Here is a 13,833-nt window from a genome sequence, read left to right as displayed (position 1 = left end):
GAGCGTGAATATAGCCCATTGTTGGGATAAAGTTTCAGCTTTTATTATAGGGGTCCCTAGATTAGAGGTCCCTAGACTAGGAATGTGGAGGTGCAGTTGCTAAGATGTTGAGCTTGTCAATCAGAAAGATCAGCAGTTCGTCAGTTTGAATCCCTAGCGCTGCATAACAGAGTGAGCTCCCATTACTTGTCCCAGCTTTTGCCAATCTAGCAATTCGAAAGCATGTAAAAATGCAAATAGAAAAATAGGAACCACCTTTGGTGGGAAGATAACAGCATTCCATGTACCTTCAGCATTTAGTCACATGATCATGGAGATGTCTTCTGACAGCATTGGCTCTTCGGCTTTGAAACGGATATGAGCACTGCCCCCTAGAGTCAGAAATAACTAGCACAACCTTTACCTTTACCTTACCCTAGACCGGGGATGGTGAACCTATGGCATGCGTGCCACAGGTGGCATGCGGAGCCATTTGTCAGGGCACGCAAGGCATTGCCGTCAGCTGGCCAGCACGCACGCACGTGCTGGCCAGCTGACTTCAGCCTTTTTTAAATTTATTTTTCGCCCTCCCCAGGCTCCAGAATCTTTATATGAGCCTGGGGAGGGAGAAAACAGCCTCCCCCCCTCCCCGAGGCCCTCCAGAAGCTTCAGGAACTTCCCTGAAGCCTCCAGAGCGCAAAAAGGCAGCCCTATGGGCAAACCGAAAGTTCAGGAATGGATTTCCGGTTTGCTCGTAGGACTGGTTTAAGCCCTCTGGAGTCTTCACGGACTTTCCAGAGTCTTCCCTGAAGGCTCCGGAGGACGAAAAACGACCAAACGGACAAACTGGAAGTCACTTCCGGTTTGCTCATAGGACTGTTTTTAGCCCTCCAGAGCCTTTAGGGAAGCCGCCTGAAGGTCTCTGAAAGCTCTCGAGGACTAAAAACAGCCCTACAAGCAAACTGGAAGTCACTTCCGGTTTGCTCATAGGACTGTTTTTCGTCCTCCGGAGCCTTCAGGGAAGCCTCCAGAAGGCCCCTGAAGGATCCGGAGGGCTTAAACCCGCCGTTTCAAATTACTGTGAAATTCTACAACTTTAAACAAAACCTTGACATTTCTTACACAATGTAACAAATCTCTCTGAAAGAACCCTTCTAGGCTAGTTTTTGGATGATTCCGGAATTCCATTTAACAAAATCCAGATTAGTGTTGAGGAGGACAAAGTTGAATTGAGGATATGCTTTTATGACTCTTACTTTTTTTTTCTAATGGGGGAGTAAATAAATTAATCCTAGCAGTTAAATAAATATTTGAGCTGTTACTGCTATTCCTGTACACTTACTAAGGAAACTGTCCAATCAAACCTCATCTGAAGATTTACCACTGTGCAGAGAATATTTTAGAATGCTGAACATTTTTAAATATTTCTTAATATTAGCTGCTGAGATATTTGGAACGAGGAAAAGCTTCTGACTCCATGCTTTGTGATAGATTTCTCAGAAACATATTTTTGAACACAGTTCTAAAAACCAAAATAATTTATGCTGGGTTAGATTTGTGTAATTGAACGGAACTACTGGTACAAGTAGGAGAGATTCTCAACTTGTAAATATAATTTATACAGATGCCTCTTTTCCAGGATTTCCATCTGTGGTTGGTTCTACACAGCTTGTTTGCTTCTCAGGAGAAAAAAAAGTAAAAGAAGCCATTTTCCAAGGTAATCACACAAGCTGAAAAATGGGCTGCTGTAACAAGATAGGAATGTCATACATATTTGCATTCCAAACAAATCTTTTGAAGGTTCTGTGTAGCCCAAAAATATGATAACTAAATTCCTTGCAAACTAAGATACTGATAGAAGTTTAAAAAGCCTCTGATTTACCCCCTTTCTTTTAATAGTCCCCTGATCTCTCCATTCATAAAATAGAATGTTTCCTTAAAGGCAATTGACCACCCACAGGCAGGCATCTAATGCTGGAACCAGAGTTGGGTTTTCTGCCAGTTCACCCCAAATTGGGTGAACCGGTAGTGGCAGCGGCGGGAGGCTCCGCCCAGCCACCTGGACGCTTCTGCGCATGCACAAGCAAACCGGTAATAAAATAAATTGAAACCCACCACTGGCTGGAGCCAATCAACATTTCAAAGGCTTGGGAATTTAACACCTCTGGCTGGCCAGGAAGATCTTTCCTGATGAAGGAAATGAAACAAAATATTTCCTACTTTCCTCTAAGCATAAAAAAAAGCCACGTGTTTCCCTTTCCCCCCCCTCCCAGTCATAAAACCATATATTACACTCGTATATCTTTCACCAAATGTTTGGCATCCTATAAAAATCTTGCTGGTGTGCCAGTTTAGTGTCAGCTTCCTTCAAAAGTAAACTTTGTATTGTTTTGGGAATAATTGTAAGAAATCTCCTTTCTGAAAACAGCTAGCCTCCTCATCTTGATTGCTACCTGGCTTGTAAGGAACCCAGGGGAATTCTCCCAACAATATATAAAATATCTTCTTTTGTTGCTATGATGATTTTAATCAATATTTTTTCCTGGCTGGCTTTCTATGGACATGATCCCAGAAGAATATATGCTGGATATAAGCATATGACAACAGAGTGCAAAAAAGTGCTTTGGGGGCAGGCCTAGATATGCTATTAGGGTTATTTTTAACCCACATAGTTATTTTACTACAATGATGCCTTCAACCTATTAGCCCAGAAAAAAGCAACCTGTTAAAGTAGGTACTAATTCTTTGGTCTTCTCTAAACTTTGTTGTTTTCTTCTTAGCACTGATGAGATTACCTAGTTGGGTAGTGAAATGTCTACATGAAAAAAACCAAGCGCAGAGACACCGAGGCCCCCTCACTAACAAGTATGGTGTGTGTACTCATAAAACTCCAAAGCGGCTTTTCTGTTTTGAAACTAAAGTGATTCACACCCCTACCTCCAGGGAATGCTTGTGCCCTAGGCCAGATTCAGAATCCGAAAGAAAACATACCAGAAAAAAACAATGGCAAACCACTTTTGCATTCTTACCAAGAACTGTCTATCAAATTACCAGGAGTGGAGTTCAGCTCAAAGGCCACACTTACTTGCTGTTCTGACATTTATTTCATCCTTAACTCACATTACTTAATAGGACATACTTGTTAAATGAACTGGATTTTAGGAAAATATTATGGGTATGTGCATTGAATTTGGCTAAACTCCAGACTACAAAGAAAAACAATTCACATCAAAATGTTGGCGCACTAAAGTGGAAAAGATCAGTCTGAATTCTGGTCTTGATTAAATTCCAATAACGATTATACTTCCACAGTATTGGAATGTTTTTGTGATTTACATAAAGGCTATGGTGGATTGGAAAGACAAAGGATCACACTGCACATCAGGAGAAGTGGTAGGAAATAGCAAGATATAAAAAGCTACCTTTTTGTCAAATTATTGAACATTTTACAGAGCATAATTTTTTTCAGGTTTGGGCACAAATTTTAAACTTCTCTACATTCATCCTCACAGTTGAAGTAAATAATAAATGGAATCCTTCCATGTCATTCTTTCATGTTTTATACTTTAAAAATCTATTTCCAAAACTTTCTTTTTAGCTACATATCTGTACATATTGTATATTCACCATGATGTAGCAAGAGCAATGCTAGGATTAATTTCCTTTCTAAGTCACCAAAATTCAGCCTGAGGAATAGCCCCAGCATGCTAAATGAAGCATAATATTCACTGTTTAGCACGATTCAAGGTCATGGCATAAGGATAAAAAACAGTAGAACCTGACTAGCAACTTTTCTCTGTATCTCAAAATCCATTCTAAGTCTAGTAGTTGGTAGTAGTTTTTCTTCCAATGTCATCCAGTACACAACAATATGAAAGAATTCTGATGGATACCAGGCATTATACTTCTAGGGAGGACCACAAATGACCATTTAATTTGCAATTAAAAGAAATCATAAATTCCCCACACAGACTAAGCAATCAATTGGATTAATGGTCACCAAAATTTATTGAGTTCTACTTCTATGAATCATTGGCCCTTTTTTCTAGGGATACACCTAGAATGATGATCAAAATAAATGTGGAATTGTCCCTATGGACCTCTTTTCCAAAGGGGTGTCAAATACTTTATTGTAAATTATTTGGGGCTGGGGAAAGAACAGGAAAAATTCCATACTCAAAATTCTTCCCCAGCCCCCACACATTAATTTGCTACAATAAAATCAAGCTTGCTATAAAAGGATGTTAAATTCATTAATAATGGATTGTGAACTGTTAGGTTCGTAGAAATAGGAGCCACATACTGGCCACATGTTTAACAGAAGACAAAATGAATAAAGTAGACTGAAATTTTGGTTGCCCAGAGAACTGGACATAAGTAAATCAATACTATTAAGGGACAAAAAGATGAACATCTCAGATCAATCAGATATACAAAATTTCTACAAAGCAGCTAAGGAGGAATGCAGGTAGCTACTTTCTATCGTTGATTGTTATGGAATACCTTAGTTAACTGGACAGAGCTGAAACGTTTTATTTAAATATGACATCAGTTTTTGCTATGTTAGACATGGGATGGATAATCTACAGTTCGAGTGCAGACCATCCCAAATACTTTTTATGCAACCCTCAAGATAATACTGCTGAAAAGTGACAGCAGAATTCTTTCCCAATGTCTCTTGGGAAATTAAAAAAAAGTTTTGTAAAGTTATATGATACTATAAAACATGGCATTGACTTTTATTATACTGAATTCCTAAAGATTATTCTAGAACGGCTTCTATCACAGAGCATTAAGGAGAAAACAGGTAGTCATTTAGCCAAACTAGCACGATCAACAGAACTTGGTGGGAACACCAATATAATCCATTCATTTTTTCATTTTATATCACTTTTTTTTGCTGAAAGACACTAAGATGGTGTTCTAAAAATATTAAAACAGCAACGTGCTGAAGATAATGCAACAAGTCAAGTGAAAAAGTGCATACCGTGCAATAGACTCTTAAAAAGCTTTAAAGGTTTAAAAACTAAGAGTAGAGACCTATCTTAGCTCTGAAGGCAGTGCATACAAGATGATGGGTTTATTATTTTATTAGATTTGTAAAGCCACCTAATCATCACATTACTCAAAGTGACATATCGGATGAATTAAAAACTCATCCGATATGTCAGCTTGAGTAATGTGATGATTAGGTAGCTTCAGAAAAGTAAAAACAGTAAAACAGTGAAAAACAAGTTTTTTTAAAAAAGTTTGGTTTACAAAACTAAAATGCATCAAATAAAATAGGTCTGTAAAAATGCCTATCTAAAATAGTAAAAATGATAGTGGAGTTATTTTAAAAAGGATTTTTTAAAAGCAGCTATTATTTTCATTATCCATGCATCTGTACTCTTAATAACTCAGAATAGAGTGAGTAGCAGGTAGAAATGCCTGGCTCTCTGTGTAAACTTTCTGCTGATTTTCTACAGATAAAGCTATCTTTAAAAGCAAAGAGCAAGGCTAATAGTTTTTTTCCACACTGTTGCCACTTTACAAATCCTATCACTTTAATACCCCATTTAAATGCATTGAAGTTTAATTACCAGACTTTCTCTTATAAATTAAATCCTATTTCATTAATAAACTTATACTAAAATAGTAGAAATCAAGCCATTTTATCATTCTTAAGCATCTATGAAAATAAATTATAAGGTAACTGTTAACCCAGCAAACATTAAGTGCTTCAGATTAAAGATTGTATCAAATAGTTCATCTTTCATTAGTGGATGGTGAAATCTGCTGTACTTTACCTTTTGTCTTTCCCAATTTTGTGAAGAGGGCCTGTGCCCCAGGTGAGTGCATGGAGTCAATCTGGGAGAGTGGATGTACAACTTGAAGAAATTCTTTGACAAGTTTGTCTGTTGGCCACTATCCTGTTAACTAGGAAGAGAGTTGTAGTATGAAGCTCCTTTAACTTAGGTCCTCTTGCAAATGTTAACAGCTCTCCTTCAGTAGGAAATGAAGCAAGATGTTATTATGCATTGGCTAGATGCCAGCAACATTACATCTACACAGGTGTACTTTCACTGCAATATTCAGAACACCCATTTTAGGTAATTTACATTTTTTTAAAATAAAGTCACCTTCTGCCATGCTTCATCCAGAGGCTGAGTTCCTGAAGAATCCTTAAGGGTACAAGAGGTGCAGAAATTTGATCACATGGGAGTAAGTTGTTACTCATAAGTAATTCCTCTGACTGATTAACCCTGATAATAGCAATTGGTAGTCAGTGGTAACTTTGAAGTTAGATTTGTAGAACCACCCAGTGGGGCTTCTAGAATACCTGGCTTTTATATTCCTGATCTTGAATTTCTGTAGCCTCTTTGTCAAATTTCTTTAACTGAATGTGATCGTTCTTGTTACCTGTTGTGTCCTCGTAACAGGAGCTTTTTCTCATCCCAGCTGAAGAAGCTTAATGTTGTTTTCAGCTGTTCAGGTGTTAAAGGAAGGCTGTAATGAGAACAATCTAGCATACCTCATTGGTTATGCAATTGCTCATGTAATGAATGGTATTTGACTAGTTTCTACTGACCATTAGGCTGCTGCAAAGCTGCCCTTCCCCTTCAGGCATTGGGAACTGCCTTCCATGGCCATTAAGGCTTAGGTTTCAAGATGGACTGGACACCTGACTTCCACAGCTGCATCAACCTATAGAATACTGGCATTTTCTGTAGTGCTTGTTAGGTCTCTCTTGAGAGAGAGCAAATCTTGTGTGATACACATAGCCCACTGAAGCTAGGAAAAGGAGCCAGAATTGATCATTACAGATGTCAATTCTGATACTGATACATTTTCTACTTCTAGAAACATGGGACTTTATGTGGACACCTTTAGTATTGTTTATTACTTTAATGGTGTTGTATGGGCCATTTTGGCTGTTCCTATGCCATTTTCATTACTTGACAATTTTTGATACTGTCAGCCATAGATATTCACTGCCAGCACTGCAGTTCCTTTTTTAGTGTTCTTTCTTATCAATTGCTCCGTTATTTCACCTGTCCTCTGTGCTTGTGACCTGTCAGCTGGGCTATTTTTGGACGCAGGTTTAACAGTATTTCAGAATAACACTAGGCCCTCAGTCAGAAATAGCTAACAATAATTGTCAGTGGAGCACCTCTGCATCTATTAATGTGATAGATGGCTAAACATGCTGTTCTAAGTACCTACCCTAGAAGTAGTTTTAGTAGTTTAGTAGTTTTTATTAGAATTTGTAGGCCGCCCTTTTCCCTGAGGGGACTCAGGGCGGCTCACATAAAAACTGGGAAGGGGGGAATACAAACATTAAGATAGAAACATATAATAAAATGGTAGGCAACATACATTCATCATTCGGGAGGGGTAACTATCCTTATCCCCAGGCCTGACGGGCGAGCCAGTTCTTCAAGGCTATGCGGAAGGCTTGGACGGTGGAGAGGGTACGAATCTCCACGGGGAGCTCGTTCCAAAGGGCCGGGGCTACTGCAGAGAAGGCCCTCCTCCTTGTGGTTGCCAGCCGACACTGGCTGGCTGATGGTATACGGAGGAGGCCTACTCTATGGGATCTTATTGGTCGCAGGGATGTAATTGGCAGAAGGCGGTCTCTCAAGTATCCAGATCCACTGCCATGTAGGGCTTTATGGGTGATTAATATGCCCCCCTGGCCACAGCCGTTAGGTGGTGGTCAAATGACAGCTGTGGATCCAGGAGGACTCCCAAGTTGCGAACCCTCTCTGAGGGGTGTAGAATTTGACCCCCCAGCCTGAGTGATGGGATATTAGTCAAATCTTTGGGAGGAAAACACAACAGCCACTCGGTCTTTTCTGGGTTGAGCACAAGCTTGTTAACCCTCATCCAGTCCATAACGGCCTCAAGACCCCGGCTCATCACATCTACCGCTTCATTGAGTTGGCACGGGGCGGACAGATACAATTGAGTATCGTCCGCGTATTGATGGTATCTAATCCCGTGCCTGCGGATGATCTCTCCCAGCGGTTTCATGTAGATGTTGAATAGCAGGGGGGATAAGACCGAACCCTGAGGCACCCCATAATTTAGGGGCCTAGGGGACGATCTCTGCCCCCCCACTAACACCGACTGCGACCTGTCCGAGAGGTAGGAGGAGAACCACCGTAGCACGGTGCCTCCCACTCCCACCCCCCGCAGTCGTCGCAGAAGGATACCATGGTCGATGGTATCGAAAGCCGCTGAGAGGTCAAGGAGGACCAGGATGGAGGAATGTCCTTCATCTCTGGCTCTCCAGAGATCATCAATCAATGCGACCAAAGCGGTTTCTGTGCTGTAACCGGGTCTGAAGCCTGACTGGAAGGAGATCTATTGATAATTTTTTTGTAACCAGCTGTTGAGGCTTGATGAGAAAGAAAGAAAGAAAACTGGAATCCATCAGTTTCATTCTGACTTATTCTGCATTAAAATTCTAAGGGCAGTGCCACTTACTAGTCTCATGACTAAGCTTCTCTAGTTGCTGACTTGATTGAGGCCTTGAAAAGGGGTCTCCAACTCTGAGCCATGGCTCACTACTGGGTCGGGACCTATTCGCAACAGGGCTGCGTGAGCGGTGGGCCAACTCAACTAGTGCGTGCGGCAGGCCAGCACATGAGCTTATGCACATGCAGCTCAACTTGTGAAGTCAAGCTGTGCACAGATGTGCATGCTCGCTGGCCCGCCACCCACATATTGAGCAGCCTGTGCATGTGTGCTGGCCCATTGCTTATATGGCCCAGTTCGCCTCTCCCCCACCCGAGGACCGGGCAACCAAGGGGCAAAAGTTGGAGACCGCTCACTTAGAAGACCAAACTTTTTGTTTTGTCACTGGTTGGATGAACTTGTCTGTTTCAGTTTTTCGTTTGTTTTGTTTTTACTGTTAAGCCTCCATGGTTTAATTTTCATATCAGTCTGACATTTTTGAAATATTTTTCATGAAAATGAATATGAATTTTGTGCATATCTATCTTAATGACCGTGCATATGTGCACTGTACAATCCAGTTATGTAATATTTGTATTTTGTGAAAGCATTTCCTGTTCACACATTTTGGTCTTATTTCCTCATTTTTTCCTTAGAAATTTGTGGAGAGTTGAAGTAAGAACTCAGGTTGACCCAATTAGTAATTATATTCAAACATACTTATATAGTATTGTACTGTTTCTTTAGTCAGAGATATGTTTATAACTAATAGGTTGTGATTCATAACTATCAGGAATGTCTGTGGAAGTGCTGTTGTGTATATCATGCATGTAACATTTTCCCCCTTGTAGATCCTTACAAATACTACACTGTTGTGCAAGTGCATGTTAGAATTTATCTTAGTAAATAAAATCAGTATATCCAGGATAACCATCTACCCTCACTGACAAAAAGAAATAAAGAATAGAATGTCCAACTACGAATCTTTCCTCCATCCTATTCCCAAATTCAAAGTTCAAAGCGCTCCCACTAATATAAATTACAAGGCCTCAAAAGCCAGTGAATATCAAGTTATTAGCATTAAAGGGAGAGGAAGAAAACCTTGCCAAACCAGTTCTACTGGTAAGGCAACTAAGTATGAAATAAAGTATTGTTAGTTTATCATTTATATAGGCTATTGAGCTATATATTTGATTATTGAAATGTCATGGAGACAAAAATAAAACAGAAATATGCCTGGTCTATGAATGGAAGATAAATACATAAACACAACTCAAGATTTAGTCTGATGTTGGCAAAAACCATAGGAATGGTAATGCCCTAATAGGATTGCAGATTGCTAAATTGCTGTTTAGCAAAACTTTGACCTTTTTCCACACTAAATCTAGTGAAGGAACTGTCCGTATTTTCTAGGGCCTTGTAAAATATGGAATGTTCTTCTATTGGAGATATATTAGAAGGTTTGCATTGCAAGAGATAAACTGCAGTCTATTTTCAAATTCCTTTTTTTGCAAAAACTAAAGAACGTGCATTTTTCCCAGTACAAAGTGTGCTTTTAGTGCACAGTGTTATAACTAGGACTATGTTGATACATTTAAAAATATATATTTGGACTTCCATTGGTTTGGGGACAGATATATCTGCCTGCCCTCCCTGCCACTATGCAGAGTTTGGCGGATATTGTTGTTACTTTCCACTGAGATGTTTACTTTTTATACAAAAGAGCAAAATAATAAGATATATCGAGTGAAGAGAAAGAAAAAAAAAAGCAACAGGAGGAAAAAGGAAACTACCAAACAGTTCTATTCCATCAAATCTAGGTTAGAAGTTAACTCTGAGTGCCAAATAAAATATGTTCACTAAGTATGTTTATACATTGGAGCAAACATCGTTGCATGTTTCTGCATTGGTGCTTGACTTTTGAACGGCACACCAGGTAACTATAGTCCCCAAAATAGGGGACAAAGACCCAGATAGCCAGGACCAGAGGGAAAAAAACCAAAGGAACATTGGTGAAATTGAAACTAAATCAAATTCAGCTATTATGATTATTTCTCAGGCAATATGAAACCCCTTCTGTCAGACTAACATTTCAAATTGTATTTAGGGCTTTCGCTGTTTATAGCCACAAGTGTCCTCACATATCCTGGAATAAAAATGCAGGTTTCACCTCATTCCAGATTTTTTTTTTTTTTTTTTGCAGTTGTGTCAGAAGTACCAAGGCATTTCTGGGTTGAAAGGCTTAACCAATGACATCACCATTGCCGAGGGGCGGTCAGTTGGTGGCTCCCTTCATATAACCAACAGGAGCTGGAGCAAAGGACGAGAACTTACCCTGCCCCATGGCAACACTCGGGTATTGAACATGGGCACGCTAACCTCCAACCCATGAGAGCCACTGTGCTCTCAACACCGACTGTCTATCTATATACATTAAAATTAGCAATGGGAGAATTCTCAATAGAGAAAATGAGCTTGAAAAGTGACTAGACAAGTTATATCAAGAAGATTTAGATTACAATTCCATTTCTATTTACCAAGAAGGAAAGGCACAATTCTGGAGATCACAGAACAGGTAGTCCTTGACTTACAAGAATTCATTTAGTAACCGTTCAAAGTTACAATGGCACTGAAAAAAATGATGTATGACCATTTTTCCGAGTTACGACCTTTGCAGCATCCACATGATCATGTGATCAAATTTCAGACGCTTGGCAACTGGTTCATATTTATGACCATTGCTATGTTCATAGTCATGCGATTACCTTTTGCTACCTTCTTACAAGCAAAATCAACGGGGAAGCCAAATCCATTTAACAACTGGTTTACTAACTTAACAACTGCAATGATTCACTTAACAACTGTGGCAAGAAAGGTCATAAAATGGGAGAAAACTCACTTAACAATTGTTTCACTTATCTACAGAAATGTTGGGCTCAATTGTGATTGCAAATTGAGGACTACCTGTATAGATTAAAATCCATACTGGTGCAGTTCTGCTCTTATGATAGCCAACAAGAGGCAGAGAGATGAGCGTGATGGGAAGATAAACTTCCATCATACCAAGTTTAAGCCCTAAGCAAAATGCAGGGATGGGGATTTGGGGAGTCCTGCTGTTCAAATAAATGGACATGAAATCCACAAAAATCATATTGTCAGATCTAGGTGTCATTACAGATAGTCTTCGCTTACAGATTCCCAAGTTCAGCCACCATCGAAACTTACAGTAGAGCTGAAAAAAATAATTGATTGGTCTTCAAAGTCATTGCATCATCCCTTGGCCACTGATATGTATTTACCACAATTGCAGCATTCTGCGTTCACATGATCATTATTTGCAAATTTCACAGCCAGCTTTTGATAAGCAAAGTCAATGGGAAGCCAGCAGGAAGTCACAAACTGCAATCATGTGAAATCGCACTCAACAATCACTAGTGCACTGCTGATTTGCTTAATGACCACAACATAACTGATCTCACAAGTCAGACACGGTCATAGTTGCTTCACTTAACAAGCGCACCCATTAGTGACATACGTACTTGCTGGTCCCAACTACGCTTACTAAGTGAGGACTCTTGTTTTCCATTTGTTACACTATTGAATTGTCCCTAACTTTTGTTCCTTTTTTTAAAATGAAAATACTGCAACAGTATATTTTGATGTCTAATGCTGGAAACAACATTAAACTGCATAGTAGAACATAACTCTCTTGAGATCTAAAACCAGTTTATTAAATTGTGGAACAAACAGTTATCAGAAAGGGCAGTAATTCTAATCTGAATTCAAGTAGCTCAGTTCTAAGTAACTACTTTCCGTGATTTTAGAATTAGTTTTTCCAGATCTATTACTTTCTTAGATCTTCCTCCCAAAATACATAAATATGAAATAGAGATAAATCCAAACCTCACCTGCTTATGGAGATACTGCCAGAAGGCTGTTTTCTCTGTGTTTTGTTTTCTAAAAGCAAAATAATTCCATCTTCCAACTATTGTGCTCTGGTTGTGTCCTCCTTTCCTGGTGTTTTTGTTTTTATAAATTAGTCTGAAGGTCAGGAGAGTATGAGGAGTGGCTTATGCTGGGAAGTAAATTATTACCCTGCCATTGGCTCTGAAGGGGATGAAAATTGAAGATAATGGTGATGGAAGAGGATAGCTGTTCTCACTGTAAGATTAGAGGCCAACTCATTTCATTTCCTGGGGAAATGAAAAATATTTATGAAAGGTTTGCTTTCTGGAAGCAATTCATATCATGAAGCTGAGCTATTGAGATATGTGCTTCTTTTTAAATTCCACATAATGGCAGTCTAGAGCAATGTTTCTCAATCTTGGCAACTTTCAGATGCGTGAACTTCAACTCCCAGAATTCCCTGGCCTGGAATTGAAATCCACACAAATTGAAAATTGCCAAGTTTAGAAATACTGGTCTAATATTATAGGTTTTGAGACCGGTATAAAGGCTGTACTGCACACTCTAAGCAGAAATACGTTGTTGTCTTGATAAGCAATGATAAATTGTGCATGCTAAACTAGCTTTATGATGTGTTTTCTGGCTGTTTAACCTGAGAAAAAATTGAGTTCAGGTAAAAAAGAAAGAAAATACATTCTGCCTCAGGTAAAAATAACTACTGGTTACACAATATCTAGAAAGACCTACGTACATTTTGAGGAAATTTTGACAGTATGGTGTACTTCAATGTTCTAAACAAATGGCTTAACGAAAACAGAATAATATGAGGGGATTTTTTGAATAGAACAGAAATGTCAACTCCACATTTAAGAATAAATTTGCAAATACTAGTAAAAGGTTATCTGTATTTTATTGTCATTTGCTCTTCTTTCAATTCCTTACTTGCAAGATATACTATGCAAGGTGTACTACGCATACTTGCAAAACTTGAGGCAAGTGAAGCCAGCAGTTCCAGGCCAGATATGCATATTACACAAACATGTAACAATTATTTATTCTGAAAAATAACTAAGAAACATTTTTGCCATTTACTGTATCCATTAATTTGGAAGATCAGAAGGAAGAAATCTCATAATTTAAACCCTCAGAATAAACTGTGTCTACATTTTTGCAGTAGCAATGGACATTCAACTGTCCTATATGACTTCATTCTTTTTTTTCTCATTAAAGTTTTTTTATTTTTTCATTTTTATAACCTATAATCACATGTATACTATTACATAACCAACATCGTATTGTATTAAGTATGCTCTCCATACACCATATTTGTACTTTATCCATCACTTTCTTCTCCCTCTCCTCCCCCACCCTACCTCCTTTCTTCCCTCTGTCATCCTTCTTCTCCTTCCTCTCTCCTTCTCCTTCCTCCCCTTACCACTCCTCATTTCTCTCCTCCTCTTCTCCCCCTTGCCCTCTCTCCTATCCCTCTCTTCTTCCCTGACCTTT

At 39.1% G+C, this 13,833-nt stretch overlaps 1 protein-coding gene and 1 long non-coding RNA gene across 3 annotated transcripts in view; one reads left to right on the top strand and one right to left on the bottom strand.

The window, feature by feature from the left end:
- Positions 1 to 12,448, bottom strand: part of SGK2 (serum/glucocorticoid regulated kinase 2) — a 40,138-nt gene extending 27,690 nt beyond the window's left edge. Inside the window, exons 1-2 of one of the 2 annotated variants that reach the window (XM_087720353.1) lie at positions 12,330 to 12,444; positions 5,769 to 5,964 (exon numbers count right to left, since the gene is read on the bottom strand). In XM_087720353.1, coding sequence (XP_087576479.1) covers positions 5,769 to 5,820 — 52 coding nt within the window. In that variant the 5' untranslated portion in view covers positions 5,821 to 5,964; positions 12,330 to 12,444. Of the gene's footprint in view, positions 1 to 5,768; positions 5,965 to 12,329 lie in introns of both variants that reach the window. The other variant, XM_014058434.2, reaches the window with a different exon arrangement.
- Positions 1 to 13,833, top strand: part of LOC148044710 (uncharacterized) — a 40,875-nt gene that overhangs the window by 19,593 nt on the left and 7,449 nt on the right. The gene's annotated exons all lie outside the window — the stretch shown is intronic.

Source organism: Thamnophis sirtalis, unplaced genomic scaffold (genome assembly GCF_051295495.1).
Source record: "Thamnophis sirtalis isolate CommonGarterSnake01/CBP01778 unplaced genomic scaffold, rThaSir2_p1.2 scaffold_7, whole genome shotgun sequence".
NCBI lineage: Eukaryota > Metazoa > Chordata > Lepidosauria > Squamata > Natricidae > Thamnophis > Thamnophis sirtalis.
The sequence above is the reverse complement of the archived record's forward strand: the minus strand, read 5'-3'. Positions and strand labels throughout refer to the sequence as shown.